Source organism: Erinaceus europaeus, chromosome X, assembly GCF_950295315.1.
Source record: "Erinaceus europaeus chromosome X, mEriEur2.1, whole genome shotgun sequence".
Classification (NCBI taxonomy): Eukaryota; Metazoa; Chordata; class Mammalia; order Eulipotyphla; family Erinaceidae; genus Erinaceus; species Erinaceus europaeus.
Genome location: NC_080185.1, coordinates 113,410,295 through 113,434,649, shown reverse-complemented (window position 1 = coordinate 113,434,649; position 24,355 = coordinate 113,410,295). Strand labels below are relative to the sequence as shown.

At 40.1% G+C, this 24,355-nt stretch overlaps 1 protein-coding gene across 1 annotated transcript in view; it reads left to right on the top strand.

Moving 5' to 3' along the window:
• PTCHD1 (patched domain containing 1) overlaps positions 1-23,511 on the top strand; it is a 70,086-nt gene extending 46,575 nt beyond the window's left edge. The window contains exons 4-5 of the mRNA XM_060182861.1: positions 5,270-5,930; positions 18,149-23,511. Coding sequence (XP_060038844.1) covers positions 5,270-5,930; positions 18,149-19,803 — 2,316 coding nt within the window. The 3' untranslated portion in view covers positions 19,804-23,511. The remainder of the gene's footprint in view (positions 1-5,269; positions 5,931-18,148) is intronic.
• Positions 23,512-24,355: the final 844 nt, after the last annotated feature.

Genomic DNA, 24,355 nt, shown 5'->3' with positions numbered 1-24,355 from the left:
TAGACCTGCTTCACTGCCTGTGAAGCGACTTCCCTGCAAGTGGGGAGCCAGGGGCTTGAACCGGGATCCTTACACTGGTCCTTGCGCTTCACACCATGCATTCTTAACCCACTGCGCTACCGCCCAACTCCCTAATGTTTTGTTTTTTTTTTTTTGTGTGTGTGTGTGTGTGTGAGAGAGAGAGAGAGAGAGAGAGATTGCTTCAAAGTGGTGAAATGAGGTGGTCCTGGCAATACCAAAGTGGGGTGGGAAAGAAGAAAGACATTCTCTAAGCTTCAGTTGCTCCAGCTTTAAAATGAGAATAATAATGTAACCATTTCCACAGTCTTGTACTGAATAAAATTTTAAAACTGTAAAGTACTTGTCTTTAGCAGACTAGTTACTAGACTACTGCCATTCTTAGCCTGAAGTGTGGAGAGCAAAGGGGCAAACAATGTAAATGGCATGTTCAAGGCTGTAGGATAATATTCAATGTAATATTCAGTTCTTACCTCTTTGGTATAAAATATAATAATTAAAAATGTTGTAATCAAGACTGACATTGGGTTGTGCTTTATTAGTATAAAGAGATTAGTGTTGTCTTCTGCTAGGGTCTTCCCATTGTTTCGGACTTTGTCTCTCAGGAAAAATTCCAAGTGCAAGTGTAAGCATGCTAAAATTCAGGGAAGTCATCCAATTATTGATAAAAAAGTAGAACTGATGATCCTTATTGATTATGTGTTGAGTGAATAATCTAGAATCTATACATAATTATAGAAACATGGATTATATGTTGACTAACATGACAGATTCAGATTAGGTTAAAGGCCAGGAATATGAATCTATAATTTTCTCCTTTTCTGAGCTAGAGTTTATTACTTAGCTCAATAATAAATTTGTATGAATTAAGGTTGCCATCTTATTGGTTCTTGGAAACACAGCTTTACTCTCTGACTTTTTACTCCTGTGAACATATGAGTAAAGGACATCTACTAATCTAAGAAGATCTACTAATGTCTCTACTGATCTGAGTGGTACTCCTTTAGGAAGGTAAATCAGGGCATTCTCAAACCCTATATACACAGGTGTGCAGGTACCAGATGCAGTATGTCTGCCTATGGGCAGGGTATATGTGTATTGATATGTAGTCATAAGAAACAAACATCAGACCTAAGTAGTTTCAACAGTTACAGAAGGGAGCCTCAATTCTTTTTCCCTATGCCCCCCCCTCTCTCTCTCTCTCTATATATATATACCATAGAGTAAGATATATATATATATATATATATATATATATATATATACCATAGAATAAGAGGGGTACAACTCCACACAATTCCCACCACCAGAACTCCATATCCCATCCCTTCCCCTGACCCCATGCCTCTCATTATTCTGCCTCTTTCCCACTGCAAAATCTCAGATTCCCCCTACCAGGTGGGTGTCCTCAACCAGCACCCCTCTTTGGTTGCCTCATCACTCAGAATCTCTTTGCCACTGAGAAACAAGAGTGACACATACTCTACCTACCTCTCCATCAGAAATTCAAAGCAGCTGCATTTCACTGCAACTCTGGCATTGAGTTCAGAAATCTTCCCTCTCATACTTTAGTGAAGTTCTTACTTTTCCTATCTATGTCTGGTAGCACAGGAGTTAGCAAAAGTGTCAATTTCTTGGGTCTATGGTCACAGGGGTCAGAGCAGTAGATCTACAGTTGGCAGATGACTAAATAGTTTACAGCTTCCATCCAGGAAGACATGGTCATCTTAGAGGACAGATGGAAAATATGTCCTTGCTGTAAGTGGGTTCAGCCTGTGACTTAACACCATCTTATTTGGCAATCTTTTTTTCTTGACATGTTTAGTAATCATTCTAAGGGAGATTTATGAGACTGTTCATGGGAACAAACAATGTGCTAAACATTACACAAATGCATGCTTTTAATACCTCTCCTTTTCCAGAGTATTCTGAATTTCTCCCTTAAAGTTTTTCATTTAACGCTTATCCAAACTCTCTCACCTCTTTAAACTCCTCTTGGTTCTTCTCTCTTGAAAAATAATCTATTACATTTTGGAACTTTTTGGAGTTAAGAATCCTTTTAGGGCAGGGGAGACAGCATAATGGTTATGCAAACAGACTCTCATGCCTGAGGCTCTTAAGTCCCAGGTTCAATCCCCTGCTCTACCATAAGCCAGAGCTGAGCAGTGCTCTGGTGTTTCTCTGTGTGTGTCTCTCTCTACATCTCTCTCAAAAGTAAAATTAATTTAAAAATTTTTTAAAAATAAAATAAAATATAAAAATAAAAAAAGAATCCTTTTAGTCAAAATTCATTGGACCATGCTTAGAAAAGAAAGAATGCAAACACACTCACAGTTTAAAAGAAAACACTAAAGACCGTTTGCTTACCATCAAAACAAAAATTTAGCATTTTGTGAAAATAATCTCCTAGGTGGATCTGGGAGACGTGTATATGTAAGATATCAAAATTTTCCAGTCAGTTCTAATACTATGAAGTGTTTACTCAACCTGAGGGCTGGCACTCCTGAGGAGATGAAGGAGAGGCACTGAGAATTAGTAATAGTAACTCATATTCTGGACATTGACAGTTGGGGTCCTTCAGATATTTTCAATACTATAATCAATATTTTTTCTCCTTGGCACATGCACAACAAAAGTCTTAGAAAATAGTCTATAGCAAATGTGTCTTCTTTATTATTTGTGATAATAGTGGGTTACAAGATTGTAAGCTTGCAGAATATAGTTCCACACCACACCACCTACCACCAAAGTTCTGTGTCCCCCCCACCCCACCCCCCACCTCCCAAAGACAACCACCATAGTCCTCAAAAAAAATCTTAGAAACTGTTTTTTTTTTTTTTAAGGTTGGGAGATACAGCACAATGATTATGCAAACAGACTCATGTCTGAGGCTTTGAGGTCTCAGGTTTAATCTTTGCACCACCATAAACCAGAGCTAAATAGTGCTCCAGTGAGAGAGAGAGAGAGAGACAGAGAAAAGGAAGGAAGGAAGGAAGGAAGGAAGGAAGGAAGGAAGGAAGGAAGGAAGGAAGGGAGGGAGGGAGGGAGGGAGGAAGGAAGGAAGGAAGGAAGGAAGGAAAAGGGAAGGGAAGGGAAGGGAAGGGAAGGGAAGGGAAGGGAAGGGAAGGGAAGGGAAGGGAAGGGAAGGGAAGGGAAGGGAAGGGAAGGGAAGGGAAGGGAAGGGAAGGGAAGGGAAGGGAAGGGAAGGGAAGGGAAGGGAAGGGAAGGGAAGGGAAGGGAAGGGAAGGGAAGGGAAGGGAAGGGAAGGGAAGGGAAGGGAAGGGAAGGGAAGGGAAGGGAAAGGAAAGGAAAGGAAAGGAAAGGAAAGGAAAGGAAAGGAAAGGAAAGGAAAGGAAAGGAAAGGAAAGGAAAGGAAAGGAAAGGAAAGGAAAGGAAAGGAAAGGAAAGGAAAGGAAAGGAAAGGAAAGGAAAGGAAGGGCCAAAAGAGATTGTTTGCTTCTGTTTTGCAAGTCTCGGTTCTATTTCTCTTTGTCTTTGTCTTTCATCTCTTTACTTATTTTGCTAAGTTCCATCCATTTTGTCTCAAAGAACATAACAACATATTTTTATTGCAATAACTACAGTAATTTTAAAAGAAACTGTGAGGTCATGGAAACATTCAGAAAGTTTTAAGTCATCATGACACAATCAAAGTAAAGGATCTCTGAATGTTAAATTTTGCTCCCTTCATGTATGGCATGTTCTCTATTCATCAGGTATGTAGTAATAATGACCTGCTTTCAGGATCCTAGATGTTCTCTATACTCAACATTCAACATGTCTACCACTGACCTCATTTTGCAGATTGGTCACATTTTACAGAGAAAAGGCCTTATTTTCTCACCTTAGACTACAGATTTTACATACTCCTACATAAATGAATTCGTCAGTTGTGATTTCTTTTTTAATGTAGCACAGAGGATCAAACCCAGGACCTTGTACATGCACCATACTGCTAAGTCATGTCCCTGGTCCAGTTTTGCTTTATAGTTGGGGGAGGGGGCAGACCAAAGCACCTTCCTACCCCCTCAACCCCCATGATGTTCCATTTATCTCCGTTTTGGTGCTCTCGTGTGATGCCAGGGTTAAACTCTCTCATGTGTGAAAGGGAGGTGCCCTATCAACAGAGGTATTTCCTGAACAGTTGTGATGGGTTGGGGGGGGGGGGTCAACAGTGATAGCACAAAATCAGGATTGGTTGTCAGCAGGGGTTTTCATTCAGCTGATGGTATTTCCAAGCTAGAGGTGTACAGAGAGGGGGCTAAGAACATGAATTCTAGAACCAGACAAATTGATATAGCTAGCACAGCTCTCTTTCACTGTGTGCACAACCTTGGGCAAGTGACTTGGACTCTTGTATCTTAGTTTCTTCATCTGTAAAATGAGACCATAGCTGGCTGTAAGAATTAAATAAATTTATCTATATGAAGGCCCTAGAACTGTGCCTGACAAGTAGAAAGGGTTGTCATATGAGTTTTATATGCCCATGTCTACTTTGATCACAGATGTACAGAACCTAGAGTCTGGATCAAAGTGTGTGGAATAAACTCCACTGGACTTCTTTAGCATGATTCCCTGGTCATCTCAGTCAGGCTCTTACAAGTATAGCTCCCTTCCCATATAAGCAGACAAGGAAAGTTAATCAATCAGAGGGCTCTCAAGGTGAACCTCTTGCTATTTTACAACACAGAGCAATTGAATTGGATAGGAAACTCACCTGACTACCCTACAAATCGGCAACGAAGGGTGAGCCTGCAGAGCCCTCTGCATTTGGGTTTACACCTTAGTTCACTTTTCACATTATCTTTCCAAGAAGAAGGCTGAACAACAACCCTATATATGATTTTTAAACATTCATAGACAAGTTGAGTCACAAATAAAGATCAGGTCATGTAGAAGTAAGGCTGTTGCTTTAACCCAGCATTCTTCCAACTGTAGCTATAGCTGAATCCTGGGGTGCAGGAGGGGAGGGGCTTGTGAAAACCCAGATTCCTAGGCCACACCCCAGAGATTCTGAAGTGGGGCCTGAGGATTCTGACAAGTTCTCAGGGACCATACTGTGAGGACCACTAGTCAAATGTTGCATTACATTTTTATTACCATATTTCTGTTGTAAGGTTATATAACATTCACTTTGAACCTTTTAGTTCAGAAAATGTGTGACTCTCTCCAGCCCCACCCTTAGAAATATTTGATCCCACAAAACTAATGTTACTGCTTGTTAATGTCTTACTTTCATTTTTCCCCCTAGTTGCATGCTGCTGTGACCAAGATCCAGGTTCCAAGGCCTGGTTTTAATTACACATTCGCTCACATATGTGTCCTGAATAATGATAAGACTTGCATTGTGGATGACATAGTGCATGTTCTGGAGGAGCTAAAGAATGCTCGGGCCACCAACCGGACCAATTTTGCTATTACGTACCCGATCACTCACTTAAAGGATGGGAGGGCAGTGTACAACGGGCACCAGCTTGGAGGTGTCACTGTGCACAGCAAGGACCGAGTGAAGTCTGCAGAAGCTGTCCAGCTTACCTACTACTTGCAGTCAATCAACAGTCTTAATGACATGGTGGCCGAGAGGTGGGAATCTAGCTTCTGTGACACTGTCCGACTATTCCAGAAATCCAACAGCAAAGTCAAAATATACCCTTATACGTCCTCCTCACTGAGGGAAGATTTCCAGAAGACCAGCCGTGTGTCAGAGCGCTACCTGGTCACCAGCCTGATCCTGGTGGTCACCATGGCCATCCTCTGCTGCTCTATGCAGGACTGCGTCCGCAGCAAACCCTGGCTAGGCCTGCTTGGGTTGGTGAGCATAACCCTGGCCACCCTCACAGCAGCCGGGATCATCAATCTCACTGGTGGGAAATACAATTCCACCTTCCTAGGAGTTCCCTTCGTCATGCTAGGTAACTATTGCCCTTGGTTTTTTGTTTCCTCCTAATGGGGGTGGTGACTGGGTTCCTACTAGGCAAGGAGTAACTCTAACGACTTTGTTTTGTTTATAGTGTCTTCCTTTTGACCAGAAGGCCTGGGATCAGTTCTAAAAAGTGCTGTTCATGGGCAAGAAGCACCCTTGTCTGATGCCAGAGGTCCAAAATCCTAGGTTCCAGCCCATGATCTCCATTAAGTGATTCTGTGACATTTAGCAAGCAGTAACCCTTGTGCTCCAGTATCTTAGGTTGGGCTTCCCCAGAAGCAGACCCCGAGGCAAGGATTAAAATACAAGTAATGTATTCACAACATGGCCCCCAGAAGCCCCAGTATAGAAACAAGAGCATGAGACAGGCAAGGAGGACAACTCACTGTATGGTGACAGTCAAGTTACTGCTTTAGGCACTTGTGGCTCAAAGTCAGTGGAGAGGTTAGTGAGATCTCACAGAACATAGCTCAAGGGTGACGGAGAGAGCATCTGGCCTTTGTACTCTGTGTAAGAGGCACTGAGGACTCTCTTCAGAGTCAGGTCATTAACTCTCTATCACTTTCCAGGAAAGACCAAGTGCACTCTTGCAGCTAGTACAAGCCCCCAGTATTTGTGGCAAGAAGCCTTTAGTAAACTCAATAATTTTAAATAGGAAGGAGGGCTCAGGGGGTGGGGCACTGACATTGTCTGCTACCCTCAGTTTCCCCAAACTATGATAAAGTGGACATGAACCTCACACAAAAGAACATGATGAATGTACAAGAACTTTGAAAGCAAGAAGTGAGCTATAAGTAGAAAAGTAACTTTTCCCCTGACCTTGCTATGAACTTAGTAGAATGTTTTAAAATGAAAGTGTGAGAACTCCATATATTCTCTCAGGCAGGTATTTCCTGATACAGATAATGGTCAAAAGAAAACCATAGTGGCCACCAGCTAACATCAGCAGCTCTGTCCAGCTGGAATTGAAAATGGCATGCCCAGCAAGTCTGATGGCAGGGTGCTTTCAGGCCAAAGATCTCAGCAATTAGTTTTCTCCTTTTTCTGTGACAAATCCTCATCAATTCATTTAGCAAAATTAAAATGTTATTTGGAATAAGATACTGATGTGACAAATGAAGTGGCATTTTTCGTTGACTGAGAAATAACTATAGTTGAGTTCATTAGTATGCCTTGTGCCCTATTTGGGGATAGTAGGAAAGAAAAAGAATTAACTCAGGAAATCTCAACTGCATAGGATTCAATGATAAACAGGTTTGGTGAGGCTGCAAAACGACAATTACATGCTACTCTCAATGCTCTGTGGCCTGAGGGAATTTAGACCTAGTAATAAACATGTACTAGGAGATTTTATGAAAAAGTGGAGCACTGTGTGGAGACTGAGCAAACCGAGAATTTACCAGATCGATTTACTCATCGCTGTGGAACACAACAGAGAAGGCAACTGCTGTACTTCCTGCTGAATTCAATCTGTTAAGAAAGAAGACAGCATAACCTGCCTCTCGAAAATAACCCCAAGATGTTGTGGGTCGACTGTGGAATACAGGGCGGTTCCCTGAAGAGTGAGTAGGACTGGGTATTAGTAGCTTCCGGGGAGGCCTGAGTCAAGATTTAAATTAAGATGTTTTGCTCATGATTAGTCACACATTTGCTTTTTTCTCATTTTAAGATTACAGAGGTTTTTGTTGTGATTGTTTTGTGGGAGAAAGATAAACAAGACTAAAGAAAGAGTGGAGAACTGAGGAAAGACAGTAAGGCCATTAAGGTGAGGAAAAAGGATGTCAGAGCTAGGAAAAGGACCATCAGTATTTTTTTAATACTCCAGATTATCAGAAAATTCAAAGCATATTGAGATGTTTAAAACTTCCTAAAAATAATTGCAGTAAACAAAATAAATTCCATTATTTAGAGCATCTTAATTTTAAGTAGGATAAGATGATATTCAAAACTTCCTAAATTAATTTCACTAATAATCACTTTCACTAGGTAAACTGAAATTAAATATTCAATATGCCTGTTTGATTACTGTCACCAGGGCTTCCTGTCTGTCAGATTCAATTCTGGTGGGCTTTCTTTTTCTCTTCTCCAGAGAGAAGGTGAGAGAGAGGGAAAGAGAGGAAAGGTACCATAGCACTACTCCACTGCTTACGAAGTTTCTCCATTTCATGATGTCTCCATGTGGTGGCCCAGTCCTCATACACAATGAAGTGTACATTCCACCCAATGAACTATCTCTTGGCCTCCAAATATCCAGTGCTTCCTAATGTTATATTAAGTCAAATGTCACATTATTTTAAAATTCTTAAAAATTATCTTCATAGTTTCACTTGAAAGTTAACACAAATAGAAATATAACAGATGGTACTGGTGCAGGGAAAGATGCCCTTAGACAAGGGAGTGTCTTTAAAAAAAATCCAGAAATAATAGTGCCACAATTCCTCAGGGACCAAATATCACTGACCTTTACATTGGAGTTCAATTCAGAAAAAACTGGTATTTGTAGTGAAAAAGATCAAGCACTGCAGGTGCTCAGTACACCCTTGTTTGTAATTTGTGAGGAATGTTACATGCATTGATCTGATGACAGTTTACCCTGCTGACAATCAGTGTGCAACCTTTCTGTACATTTTCAGCTCAAAGAGATCTCAAATTACCTAGTCACAACATGAAAGGAAGCTACATATTTCAGCATCTAAGGTCCCCTTGCAATAAATACTTTGCACCATGTAGTAGTGTTTACAGTGTTCATAAAGTCAACCGTGCTTGGATTTAGGATGGTTTTCTTTGGTGTTTCTCAGATAAACCCTTCATTCTTAGAGTTTGATTGTTGGTGAAATATCAGTAAGAGCACATCTGTAAATATTGCATTCAGGACCAATGTTTACTTCTGGGTTTTGGATGACCCATACTAAAATGCCAATAAATATTTCAGATGCCTAAGAACTGCAATGCTAAGGGGTTTTTCGCTGTGAGTCAATAAACTGTCCACTTTTAAAATTTGCCTCTATAACATATAATGGCCATGTTTAAACTAAGTAGATTCAAGTAAGACTTCTTTAATTCAACATTTAAATACAGTATTAAGTAAGATTTTATAGTATTTAGTCTCATTTCTAAAGGAAGCCATCTAAGAATGACAACAGTAGGTCTATAACGTGGTTAGCATTATGGATTTTTAGCATACTGAGCATTCTCAGTGTGATACCAGGCAGACTATACCAGATCCAGCCAAATGCCAAAATGGCAGTTCATTTAGGATGGAAAATTTTAAGATCATGTTGAGTCAAGCAGTATTAACCTGACAATATTCCAGAACAGGAAAGAATTTGAATAAACTCAGAGTTCACCATAATGGGATGTGATTGTGTGTTTCTTTCTAGCCAAGACAGTGTGTAACATCTCTGGCAAAAAAGAATATATCCTACACAGATGACTCATTTTGGCAATGATGTAAGCATAGATACATCATGATTTAGAATGTTTTTAATCAGTGTCATCATATTAGACAATCCCAGTTCTGCCAAAATCCCTGTCCACATGAGTCAGATCATTTTATTTAGAGCTGAAATCCTTAAAAGCTTACAGTATTATAAATGTTCGTTGACATTTTTATAGTTATAATTTGGAGAAGAGTTTATTTTATCCATATCCATCATATGTAAAATAATAGCTTTTCTTTTCAAACTATATTGGTATCAGGTAGGGAGCTACTTGAACTGCCATTTGTAAACATATAATGCACACCATCTTTAGCTTGATAGGTAATCTCCTTTGAAAGATGAAGATTTATACTGTTGTCCTAAAGTTGATTATAATTTAAGAAATTGGCATAATTTCTGTGTGTGCAAAGTCTCTGCACAGCCTATATTTTCCCTAGTTTTGCTGGCCAGATACAAATAAAGAAAGAATAGGATGTTCAAGAATATGAAAGGTAATGGAAGGCTTCTTCCTTCTACAGTCACAAAGTTGTACTGCTGTTTCATGTACAGCAAAGTGGAGAGAATTGAAGTTATAATTTAATTTATAAGGCTGATTTGTGTTTTTCAAGACACAAGAGCTGCAGAGAACAACTGAGATGAAAAATATTCTTCAAACCCTTTAAAAATGTTTGAGATTCTGATAAGGTCAAATGTCAAATCCATAGTACCTTTACCTTCTAAATTATCCGACCAGGTTACTTAGATTCAAGGATTGAAATGGAAGAAAAGATTTGACTAAGTGCTGGGAGGAATAATAAGGTGAATGCTTGGCTTCTTTCAAGTTTAGATTCTAGGATTCTCTGTATTTAGCAGAAACCATAAGATCAGGTTTAGCTCTCTAAGAATTTGTTCTCATTTGATGCCATCTGGAATATGATGAAGTATATAATGATCATGCTTATAAAGGAGTAAAGATTGTTAGGCAAGAAATTTAGCTATAACTGAAATTAAAACTTAACTTTTGTTCTAAACTTAAGCAGACCTGAAAGATTTTTGCCTTCTTGCTGAGTATTCTGGCGTGTTGCCAGAGCTATGAGAAACATGGGAAAGATATCAGAGCACTGAAGAAAGAAACCATCTGATTTAAAATAGTCTCATATAATATGTTTAAAGTTTACCATAAATCTATTTTTCCTTTTTGATGGCTTAAGGTTATTCACAGACTAATTCACAAAGAAATTGTATAATCTAGTTTTGTGAATAGTTCTCACACTTCTACTCTTTTTTAAATTATTTATTTATTGGATAGAAACCGTCAGAAATTGACAGAGTAGGGGAGATAGTGAAGGAGAGAGACAGAAAGACACCTGCAACACTGCTTCGCCACTTACAAAGCTTTTCCCCTGTAGGTGGGGACTGAGAGCTCAAACCTGGGTCCTTGAGCATTGTAATGTGCACTCAACCAGGTGTGCCACCCCACCAACCCCCTCACACTTCTACTCTTAAGGTTCACCATCAAAAGGGAAAGAGAGAGAGGGGAGGGAGGGAGGGGGGAGAGAGAAGAAAGAGGATGGAGCAGTTGGTGGTACACCTGGTTAAGTATACACATTACAGAGCTCAAGCACCCAGATTCAAGCCCCTGGTCCCCTAAAGGGGGAAAGCTTCATAAGTGGTGAAGCAGGGCTGCAGGTACCTCTCTCTCTTTCCCTCTCTACCTACTCATTCCTACTCATTTCTGTCTCTCTCCAATAATAAAATTTTTAAAAAAGGTTCACCATCCACCAATTATATTATAACATATTTATAGAAAAATGTTAATGGAGAGAAATGTGTCTGAGGAGTAGAACACAAGATTCATGGTTCAGTTCTTAACTGTAAAGAAGACAAGAGGATGGTGTGTAGGTCTAGGAAGGTAGAACCCATTTCGGTAAAGGGATGCAGGGGGCTTCTTCATCCTCTGGGTGTTTACTTACCTGGTGGGAATGGGGACAGTGCAAAGTCTACAAAAGTAGGACAAAAAGAGGCAATGTAAGACCACTGCACTAGTACAAATAAGCCAAGAGGAGAAACACCTACTCTGGTGTCGCATCCGGATTGGCATCTCAGACAGTCACCACTGAGGCCAGGTAGTCTTAACCAGATGGATCTACTGGTGTCCAAACACAAGTGAGTTCATAGTCATGTCATAGAGATTCTGCATTTCACCTTGGCAACTTTACCAGCCAAGAACCAAAATGTAGACAGAACCTAATAGGGAGATTTTAGCATTGACTAGTGTAGTAGTGCTTACAGTTCTCTTCCTCATCAATAAATTTCATACCAACATATGATTCATTTAAGTGTCTATGTGTGTTATCTATGTGTATATTATATATTATACCAGCTATATTATATATTACACATAATATGATATATTAAGTTTATGTGTATGTATATATTTTGTTCATAATGTCATATAGATTGAATGCTTGAATATAAATACATACATTATGTAACAAGTATTCACACATTTTATATGTTTGAATAAAATATGCCATATATTAATATATGTTTATATATGACATTTACATATTACATGTGTCTTCCATATAAAACTTATTACACAATATAGTACACATATACATAGTATATGTGCCTTATTCTTTTAAAGATTTTATTTATTTATTAATGAGAAAGATAGGAGGAGAGAAGGAAACAGACATCACTCTGGTACATGTGCTGCTGAGGATTGAACTCAGGACCTCATGCTTGAGAGTCCAGTGCCTTAGCCAGCGTGCCACCCCCCAGACCACATGTGCCTTATTGTTAAGCAAGGAGGAGCTATTAGAAAATTCATTTCTTGGCCTTTTATTTACAGCCCCGTAATGAAGGAAACTCATTTCTCAGTGCTATGATTAGAATTACCAGAAGGTAACAAGTCTTTAGTGGAAAGAAGATGTGTGTATTTGCCCTGATGTGAGCATCTGTCTTAACTAGCTCTCACTCTTAATTGTGAGATAGAGCAGGCTGTGATAAACCAAACAATTCAGCATAGAAAGTAAATGTTTATAACTGGTAAAGTGTAAATGTGGCCCAATTAATGAACTTCTCTCTGAAAATGGGTATTACTCAACCCAGATATATATACACCTTAAATTTATTCTTTAAAATAACCACAAGAACTGGGGAGACAGCATACTGGTTATGCAAAAAGACTTTCATACATGAGGCACCAAAGGTCCCAGGTTCAACCCTGAGCACCACCATAAGCCAGATATACATATCACAAAAACCACTAATTTATGTGGATATCATTGGGGAAAAAAGCATTTTATAAACACAAGCTGCTTAGTGAAGCCCTTCTAAGAATAAAATAGGTTTTAAGCCAATTTGGCTTATGCATGTGAGGAGTATCCATGAGCATCAGCCTCCATATTGTGACTGTGTATGCTAGAGAAGGGAGGAAAATTCAGGTCCAAAGAAAACAATAAATGCCTTACAAAAGTCACATGTACAAAGTAAATCAATTTGCTTGTGAATATTCATTGACCAAAAAAAAAAATCACCCAAATTTCCAGAAGCATACCTACTGGGTAAATTCATATTAATGCTCAACTATTCAGTAGTGGATTTCTGGCTTAGTGGATTATAAACAACGCTGAAGGCTTTAGTCAGATCCCAGACAAGGGCTTGTGTGAGAATGAGATGAAATCTGTGGGTTTCTAAAACTTGTCCTAAATGCTAAAGGATTAACCAGTTGAGGTTTTTCCACCTGCAATGCTATTTATCATCTGTGTCTTTTCTCTTTATTGACTAAAAAGTCTTAAAATTAAATGCACATAAAGATATAAAATTCTTTGGATAAAAAGATCGTTAGCCCAAACTCTTTATTTTGATTTTACTAGATGACAACCCCAAGGCCAAATGCTAATAAAGTTCAAGCAACACTGCTGATACAAGTTGTGCCTGAACACTAATGAAGAGCTCTATTGTTTTGTTCCAGAGAAGCTTATAACACTCCAATTCATAAAGAAAACTTTAGAGTATAAAGCAGAGCCCAGGCAGTGATGTACTTGGATAAACACACATCACAATGCACAAGGACCTGGGTTTAAGCCACTGGTCCCCACCTGCAGGGGAAAAACTTCACCAGGTGTGAAGCAGGTCTTCAGGTGTCTCTCTCCCTTTCTTCCTCTATCTCTCCTCCTCTCTCAATTAATTCTCTCTCTCTCTTTCTCTCTCTGTCTCTCTCCCTCTCTCCCTCTCCCTCTCCCTCTCCCTCTCCCTCTCCCTCTCTCCCTCTCCCTCTCCCTCTCCTTTCCTCTGTCTCCTTTCCTTCTCCCTGTCCCTCTCTCTCTGCCTCCAGGATTATAGCTGGGGCTCGGTTCCACTGCTTTGAGGCCATTTTTTCGATTTTTTGGATAGGACAGAGATAAATTGAGAGAGGAGGGGAAGGTAGAAAGGAGAGAGAAAGACCTGCAGGCCTGCTTCACCGCTTGTGAAGCGACTCCCCTCTGCAAGTAGGGAGCAAGGGGCTCGAACTGGGATCCTTGGCAGGTCCTTATGCTTCATACTATGTGCGCTTGACCCAGTGTGCCACTGCCCAGCTCCCCTCAATTTCTCTCTGTTTCTATCCAATAATAAATTAATTAAAATATTTTCAAAAGAGTATAAAGCAGACAGCAATAGTTGTACCTTTAAAGCAACTTTTAAAAATGGGGAGACAGACTGGCAAGACAGTTCATCTCAGAGTACCTGCTTTGCCATAAATTCTACCCATGTTTTAACCCCTGAGACCACTAAGCATTGGGGGAAGCTCTGGTGCTGTGGTGTCTCTCCCTTCATATATCTCTGATTTTATGTCTCCATCTGAAAAAGTGGGCTATACCAAACCTCTGAGAAGGAACTTTAGCCCACATACAACGTCCTGCTTGCTGGACCCTAGCCCCAAAGTTAGGAGACTGACAGGTGATGGTGATGCTAAGGAAGACCTGCTGAGAGAGGAAAAGTGGAGAAGAATATAGCTACCCAACTGTTTCCTAACTGCCTTTCTTTGATTTCCATTGGCCCAGGTTTTGCAGTGGCTATAAAAGATAAGGTCAGTGCTGGCAGGGAGACAAACTATGAAAAAGTAAGTCTGTATGAAATCTTTCTACCTATGATTTCCTCTTCAGTTCCTCCAGATTTCCATTTTTTTGTCCCACTCCCCAGATCAAAAGTAAGTTGCTTCACTAGACAGATGTCCCAGGGAAATTCCTAGTTAAAATAATACCCTGAAAGGTCAAAACAGAGGAATTTGGCATAATTACAGCAAAGAAGGCATCCCCAGGGAGCGAGGCATTTCTCTTATTCGCAAAGTTCTCAGAATGTACCTCCCCTTGAGTCCAGTCCAGGAAAGAGGAGCGAGCGCTACAGCTCAGCTTTTCTTTAGGGTAACAGACCAACCTCTTCAATATACCCAGCTGTGAGTCAGGTCTAGTGTCAGCTCTGCACTCCAGGCTGTGAATATCTGGAAGGTCCCCACAGCTCTGCTAGCACTCTTCCCTCCCATGACTGACTGAATTTCAAAAAGAAGACCCTGTTGAGGGTATAGCCCAGGGGTAAAGCATTTTGACAGCAGAAGAAGACCCTGTTATGGTGTCTCTGAAATTTAAAGAGCTCTTTGAAGACACTGTGTAACTCCAACTTGAGGTTCAGAGTGTAGGCATCTACTAAAGGGGTGATGTTCAAGAAATAAGGATCTGGACTATTGAGGATAATCTGGAGATCAGACCAATCAATGATGAACAGCAATTAATGTCCAATGAAAAGATTAAATAGATTCTGCCTTTTAAAAATTATTTATTTTATGAGAGAAAGATACCAAAGCACTACTAGGTCACATGCAGTGCTGGAGATGAGACCTGTGTTGCCCGATATGCAAAGCATGTGTCCTACTCCAGCCCCAACCACCACTAAAACAGATTCTTCCTCAGCACTACCTCTAACAGTTTTTGTCTGCACACACACTATTATAGAAGAATGAAAGAAAAGGACTCTTTCAAACCCCCCTCCCAGGATTAAATAATAATTATTACTGGAACTGGCCTTAGAACCAAAAACATACGCAAAAAAGAGTACAAACTCAATAAAAATTAGGAAACTATAGAAGGACGAGACATTCCTTTCTTTTCCTTTTTGCCACCAGAGTTATCGCTGCATTTTGGTGCCTGCATGATGACTTTCTTTTCTGATAGAGACAGGGAAAGAGAGAGGGAGAGGGAAAAGGAGAGACAGAGACAGGCCCACGGCACTGGTCCACCATTGGTAAAACTTTTTCCCTGCAAGTGGGGACCAGAGGCTTGAACCCAGGTCCTCAGACATGATAGTGTGTGCTCTCTACCAAGTGCACCATCTTCTGGCCTCAGGTGAAGCATTTCAAATCCAACAATATAACTCCACAGACAAACTAATGACCTACTCTCTCTTTCTTGGAATTTGATGATTTTCATTCTGGACTCACTCTTTTCACCTAATAGCTCTGTTAATTCAGTTTTTTCCCCCTCAATTAGCTTCTACTGTTAGCAGCAAAGTAAAAAATGAATTCTTACTGTACTTTACAATTAGAGTCAGGGTCAGATAATGCCATAATAAAACATTCCACCAATTTTAAAAAGAGGACTGCAGAACAACAGATCCAATTTAAACTCTACTGTATAAGTCATTCTAATCTTGCTATATACAACCTTATTTCTCACCATAGTTAGTGATTAAGCGCTAAAGTCCTGTTTTAAAACATTTTTCTTGTTTCCAGCATGTAAATACTATTTTAAAAACTCCATTAGCCATTTTTTCAGTGGAACTTTAATGTGTATTTTTCCCACCAGAAATTATTCCACATGACCCTGAATAAAATGGTCAATATTGGTTCCCAGTGTGCAGATGCCTTAGAGATACTAGGCCTTTTTGTACCCTCACTGTCAAGGGATCAGTTAGTTTTAATCACAGGCTAGTTGATCCTTCCTGAGAACACACTAGAAAAGGACTTAAATATCTTTCCCTGTTGAGATTAGATGCTAACTATCTAAAACATAATTAACAACAGGATGCCAGTCAATGAAACCACTTTCTACTTCATGTCTGGGAGAGTTTAGGTGCTTCCAATTTGATAGTGGGCCCCAGTGATAGTTATCAAATTGACTGTCTTGACCTGACCTCAACAAGTGACTGTAAAACAGTGCTGAGTAAATTAAGATAAATGCCAAATCCCTCTGAGGAAATAGGCCTATATCCTGACTATGAAATGGGCATCTGGGTGTGAGGCCAAGCCTTCACAATCAGGGTATAAATCAGGGTACCAACCTGGGCCCTGGGGAAGATGTGTTCAGTTACTGTACACACAGTGTAACAGTAACTTACTTCATTCTGCATTCTACTTGGCTGGGGATTTTCAATTCCTCTTTTAAAACTATCATGCTGAGGGTAAAGTTTTTGTTATCCAAGGCCAGGGAGATATAGTACAATAGTAACACCAGACTTTGGTGCCTGAGACTCAGAGGTCCCAGGTTTATTGCCTGGTACCACCATTAGGCAGAACTGAGCAGTGTTGTGCTCAATCTCTTGCTCATTAAAATAAAAAAGTAAATAATATCTATTATAATAGATCAATAATGGGATTGACTATGCCAAGGCCCAGAATCAGAAAATTAGATCTGCTGATCCTAATGCCAAGAAACAGCTACCAAAAGTCACAATGGATCACTTTGAAGGGTTTTTCCACTCATGTTGAAGTGGTGTGGAAATCCAGGGAAGCTCATCAGGGGAGTGTCTGGCTCCAACACACAGAGGTTGAGAGAAATCACACCAGAGCAGGTCTCAGGCAGTTGCATGGAATCAAAACCTGGGCACTTGCAATACTTCTGCCTTTTCACTATTGTTAGAATAACAACCTAGGAGGCAAAGCTACTAGACAGTTAAGGAGGGAGGTTACTGACTTGACTCTCCCTCAGAGGCCACTGCCAAATAGTACAAAGAAACCAGCAGTCACCATCTGCTTGATATATCACCTATGAACAACCAAAACTAGGCCAACGGATACCTGAAGACAAAATGCAAGACATAAACCTACCATCTGAATTTCAATTTTATCAATTCAGGGAGAGTTAATATGAGTCTTGTTCCTTAGTCCATCTAACCTGTACTCAAACTTGTTCCTACTTATTTTTCTTTCCTATTTCTCATAATTGTCACTTTCTCCATTTATATTTGAGGAAAAGAGTGAAAAAAAGGCTGTGATTTAGTTTTCAATCAAGATTCAAATTAAATACAACACTTCTTTCCCTCTAAGGTTATGCACATGGCCAAACTGAAGTGAGGTGATGTGACATTAACTCGGACACCTCTGCCCACTGCTTTCCTCTGGCCTCCAGCCAGACCTGTGGGGATGAAAAGCTAAATGATGGGTGGCCGAGCATATTCTCAGAATTGTTCCACTAAACAAGAGCCACAATAACTCTGTAAACTGCACCAATAAGCCTAAACTATGAATGGATGTAATCCCCGAGAGACACAAACAACAGTCTTCTCACCTTCCTACAGGGAAAAGTCCTCCTCCCTCTATCTTTTCCCTATTCATTAATACTTGTTGGCCACCCAAACACGAGTTTCTCTATAGGAGGAATCATCATAGCCTGTTGCCATTAAGGCCTTTGACCCTGTGGATCCCGTATCCAAGTTGCTTTCCCTTTTTAAAAAGATGAGTCTTTTAAACGTTTGATCTGGTCTTGTCTGTCTTGTCTTTTTTTTTTCTTTTTTTTCTTTACTCCCTCAGGTCATGGATTATATGGGACTTTTGAAATGTTATCCTCCTGGAGGAAAACTAGAGAAGACCAACATGTTAAAGAGAGAACTGCAGCAGTCTATGCAGACTCCATGCTCTCCTTTTCTCTCACCACTGCCATGTACCTGGTCACCTTTGGCATCGGGGCCAGTCCTTTCACGAACATTGAGGCAGCCAGGATTTTCTGCTGTAATTCCTGTATTGCAATCTTCTTCAACTACCTCTATGTACTCTCGTTTTATGGTTCCAGCCTGGTATTCACTGGCTACATAGAAAACAATTACCAGCATAGTATCTTCTGTAGAAAAGTCCCAAAGCCTGAGGTATTGCAACAGAAGCCGGCATGGTACAGGTTTCTCCTGACAGCCAGATTCAGTGAGGAGACTGCTGAAGGCGAGGAAGCAAGCACTTATGAGAGTCACTTATTGGTATGTTTCCTCAAACGCTATTACTGTGACTGGATAACCAACACCTATGTCAAGCCTTTTGTAGTTCTCTTTTACCTTATTTATATTTCCTTTGCCTTAATGGGCTATCTACAGGTCAGTGAAGGGTCAGACCTTAGTAATATAGTAGCAACTGCAACACAAACCATTGAGTACACTACTGCCCAGCAAAAGTACTTCAGCAACTACAGTCCGGTGATTGGGTTTTACATTTATGAGTCCATAGAGTACTGGAACACTAGTGTTCAAGAAGATGTGCTAGAATACACCAAGGGGTTTGTGCGGATATCCTGGTTTGAGAGCTACTTAAATTACCTTCGGAAACTCAATGTGTCCACTGGCTTGCCTAAGAAAAACTTTACAGACATGTTAAGGCATTCCTTCCTGAAAACCCCCCAATTTTCACATTTTCAAGAGGACATAATCTTCTCTAAAAAGTACAATGATGAGTTCGATGTAGTGGCCTCCAGAATGTTTTTAGTAGCCAAGACCATGGAAACAAACAGAGAAGAGCTCTATGATCTCCTGGAAACCCTGCGGAGACTTTCTGTCACCTCCAAGGTGAAGTTTATTGTCTTCAACCCATCCTTTGTGTACATGGATAGATATGCCTCCTCTCTGGGAGCCCCCCTGCACAACTCCTGCATCAGTGTTTTGTTCCTGCTCTTCTTCTCAGCATTCCTGGTGGCGGATTCTCTGATTAATGTCTGGCTCACTGTAACGGTTGTGTCCGTGGAGTTTGGAGTTATAGGTTTCATGACATTATGGAAAGTAGAACTAGACTGCATTTCTGTACTATGCTTAATTTATGGGATTAACTACACAATTGACAATTGTGCTCCACTCTTATCTACATTTGTCCTGGGGAAGGATTTCACAAGAACTAAATGGGTAAAAAATGCCCTTGAAGTGCATGGGGTAGCTATTTTACAGAGTTACCTCTGCTATATTGTTGGTTTGATTCCTCTCGCAGCTGTGCCTTCAAATCTGACCTGTACACTGTTCAGGTGCTTGTTTTTAATAGCATTTGTCACCTTCTTTCACTGCTTTGCCATTTTACCTGTGATACTGACTTTCCTGCCACCTTCTAAGAAAAAAAGGAAAGAGAAGAAAAATCCTGAAAACCGGGAGGAAATCGAGTGTGTAGAAATGGTTGATATGGATAGTACCCGAGTGGTTGACCAAATCACAACAGTGTGATAGTGTCTGCTTGTTATATTCCACCCTAGGTCATATCAAGAGTGGAGAGATTACGTTGGTGATGCAAACTCAAAGTTGTTAAAGTTATTCTTTTCTTATTAAGGATAAGAAGTGAGCATTGCCAAAAAAAAAAAAAAAAAGGAACACAAGGGAAATGGGCATATGTATATTCAATCTATAAAACAAAAGGGTTGCAGTCTGAAAATAACTACACAAGCACGTGCATACACATCTCTCTCTTTCTCTCTCTCTCTCTCTCTCTCTCTCTCTCTCTCTCTCTCACACACACACACACACACACACACACACACACACACTGACCCTTGAAGATTTATAGTCTCTTAAACTAAGATGATCAAATAGAAGAAAGCAGGCAGAATCTATTTTATTCACACTGCAGATGTTGCTTGTACTGTGACAAAAACCTACTGATTGAAAGGTCAGCTGTCAAGGCAGAAATAGCTTTAAGCATTGTTCAAACAGTAAGACTTCCAGAACTTCTGCAGAGCAGTAGTTCCAGGCAGGTCTGTGACTTGAGGTCTTAGCTTTCTCATCTAGCTCCCTAACACTCCAAAGAGATGCCTATGAAACTGCTAGGCAGCAAAAGCAAGCTAGAATCTGGGAAACAGACATGGTAGTATGGCCATCCCCTGTGGACTGAAAACTGAATCAACCCTAAATTCACCCAAGTGAGGCAGTTTTGTTATCTAGTATAAATCTGTCATATCCCTTGTCAATATACTGTTAACATTTGTGTGGTCTGCTTAATACAAATCTACACCAATGATAGCTTTGGCACTGCAGAGTTGGGGTAGTTTTGTTTTGAAATATCTTGTTTCTTGTCACCAAATAGATTTGCTGTATTAGTCATTGTTCTTGGCAGGAGACTGTGAGCATCACAAACCACAAAGCCAAACCCAATGATGGAGAAAAAGCAAGGGTCTATTTGATCCCAGAGACAGTGTCTGCATTTTAACACCACCAATATTAACAAAAATGGCCAGCTGGTACAGCTGTTTGTGGTTTGGCCATACATGCATTTCTTGCATAGAAGCCCAGAAAAAAAATCTGTCCACACATAGCTGAGGAAGGAGAAATGAACACTGAAATGGTTCTTTACTATAGCTTTCAACCTGTACTACCAGTCTGCCTGTCAAAGGAGATTTGCCTGCTCAGAAGCATAAAGAAGGAAAGATAGTTCCATGGTGAACTTAAGTCCTGAAACTGATAAACCAAGCAGGGAGATAAAGGGCAGACAGGGAGATAGATGGAAAGAACTAGAAAATATAATTGCCAATTCAAAGTCAATAATGATAGTCAAATTTTCCTGCTACATTGGCTGTACTTCCATCTTCTATTCCCCCACCTTTTGGGTGATTCTGTACTTCACTGCACAGTCCTTTTGTACATTTGTACATTAATGAGCCCAGATGTTTATACCGTTTGACTTATAGGATCTAAGCATAAACAGTTTGATTTGAGGAGGCTATGTGTACTGCCACAGATACCTGCATTACTTTAAGTCTGTAAAAATGAAGCTAAAACCTGGTTGAGGCAAATGTCTACAGTATCTTTCCCTTTTAGAGATGTAGCTTACTTAGATATCTATAGTGATAAGCATTTCCCCAAAAGCATCTTACCTTTCTGGACCTTCGCAGAAATACTGTGCAACTTTCCCCATCCTCTGCAAAGGAGGAAGCTGAGACCTAGGAGAATAAAACAATCCATTAAGAGTCACACCACTAGAGGGTTCCCATTATTGTAGCATGCCTAAAACAGGGCAGGCCAATTTTAGATTTTCTCATAAGAGGGCTATTACTCCCTTCAAAATACATTTCCAAGGAAGTAACATAGGACTTTATTGGCCACAAAACATTTTTTTTTACATTTGGGGTTTGGGTTTTGACTTTCCAAACATCAAACATATCCAGATCATCCAGATGTACAAATCACCAAGTACACCAAGTACAAATCTGTGCTTCTATTTCATGTATCACTCACTGTCCACACAGTTCTAAATACATGTATAGGCAATCAGAGCTAGTTTTCACACACTTGTCCAATCTCTCCTGCAGACACACTAACTGATCATAACAATGTGTTGCATACTCATCTAGAAGAAAGTGAGCTTTAATCTGAGAATAAGTGTAGTCCTCAAGAAAGGGAAAGTTTATATAATAGACCTGTGATCCAGTCTCTCTCCAAGGGGCCGGCAACTAGGCTATTATAGATAATGCACAGTTGAAGAGGGGATTAGTTTTATTCTTAAGTCATATGTTACAAAATCATTCTTTGAACAGTCTGTTCTCAATCAGCCACTGATTTAGCATCAGCCACGTGGAATACCTGGGCTTACAGCAACTCCACAAAAACCAATACAAATACACCAATTAAATGGATTTTGTTGAGAATTTAATCATTCAGTTTCATCAGCCGGAATGACATCACTGTGGAACTTTGTTTTATGACAGACAGTAGTTTTCCATCTTGACTGAGTCTCTGTGTACCTTGGGATATTGTATTTTTAAATGAAGGGCATTTTCAACCTTGTCAACTTCTCTTTTCAGCACTTGAAATCAAGACTTTCAGAATTCTGACTCTGGAATGAATTTTTTACTGGGGGACTCTGCATGCCAAGATTTATTATTTATTGTTAGATCATTATTTATCAATATTGATTATTGCTCTGACAGCCCTCGTTAACCCTACCACCAAGGAGAAGACATTTTAGAAGTATTTCAGAATCACATTCCTGTAAAATTCAAGACTTGACTTCGTGGAGTTTCACTTTTTCAATCACGATAAAGAGGGAAGGAGTGATCCTAGCAAACACTTGTGAAAGTTTTGTTTTCCAGTTAATTCCAACCAAGACATTAATGTTCACTTTACCAAAGAAACTTATCTGGTTGGTTTCAAATTGGTGATTGTTGTTTGTTTACCAAAGAAAATATTCTCATCAAAATAATTCTCCTGGTTAACTTTAAAAAAAAAAAAAACTGATGCTTAGCCTTTCTTGACCATTTATAAGAGAAAAACTAGAAGTGTCAGGACAAGGGGGACATATTCTCATTAAGAGAAACACAACGGAAGATAAAAATTCACAAGAAACTTGTGGGTTTCAAGAAAGTAAATGATACTTGAAATAGTATCTGTGATTGTTTAATCCTACAGCAATCATCCCACAAGTAGCAAGAGGGCTCCTCGGCAAAAAGAGGACATTTGTTCTACATAAAATATGACTAACCTTCATGAAACTCCCTCTCTACTATTACATATCATACGTTTTGAGTTGGTTTGGTTTGGAGGAGGTTGGGCTTTGTTTTTCTTTGGCTTGTGGTGTTTGTGCCTGCTTGTTTTGCTCCTGTTTTTCCTACCTGTCACTTACCCCCCCAATTTTCAGTGAGAATGGAGATAATAATTTGCCATCCACAGCTACAGTTATTTGTGCAGTCTACTGCTCCAAACAAAGCCCTTGGTAATCCTCTCACTTTCACTAACCACTACCCAGGTGTTTTCAGTGGCATTCTGGGACCATGACACCACTTTCCTCCAGCCCCAGAAGTGGAGATTGCTGTGTTCTCTTCTAAGATAAAGTGGGCTGGGAGCCACCTTGGGGTGTGGCATGAGGCAGAGCCTCTTGGACACAATGGTATCCTCCGCATAATGTCTTTATTCCTTCGGATCCTATTAAAATAGCCCTGCAGCTTGTGTGGTGTTTGACCTCTGTGAATCTGTTTTCTCATTTGTAAAATGGGGGAAGGAGAGGATAATAATGGTAACTATCTTTAAGTTCAGAAAATACTGAATGGCGAACATCATCCAGATGTGATTCTAGAGACTAGGAAGAAAGCAGTGAACAAATCACGTTAAAAAAAAATTACGCTTGGAAGCTGGGCGGTAGCTGAGTTAAGTGTACATGGCATGAAGCGCAAAGACCGGTGTAAGGATCCCGGTTCGAGCCACCGGCTCCCCACGTGCAGGAGAGTCACTTCACGGGCGGTGAAGCAGGTCTACAGGTATCTTTCTCTCCTCCTCTCTGTTTTCCCCTTCTCTCTCCATGTCTCTCTGTCCTACCCAACAACAATGACAACAATAACAAAACAATAATAAGAACAAAAATATCCTCCAGGAGTAGATAACCCTGGAGGAAAAAAAAAGAAATCTGCCCTCAAATAACCTACATTTGAATGATGCTGCAGATTTACGGTGAGGATTAAGTGAGATGTTCTGAAAGCACTCACGACAAGGCCTGGTGTAGAGAAGTGCCTTTCTAGAGAAGGAACTCAAGACATTGTAATTTATCTATCCCACATAGTAGCACTAGGGTTCAGGATGTATTTCTCTACAGAGAACTAGAGCTTTGCAGATGTGGGCCTAGGGTTGGGTGTACATAATGATGTTATGAGTTGTTCTGGATATTCAAAATTCAGTTGACTCACACTTTAATGGAGAGATCATAAAGGGGACACAGCCCTGTGTGTTGAAATTGGACTGTGATCCCTGGACAAAGGGGATACAGGCGCTCTGGGGGTGGGGGGCAGGAAGGGTAAGT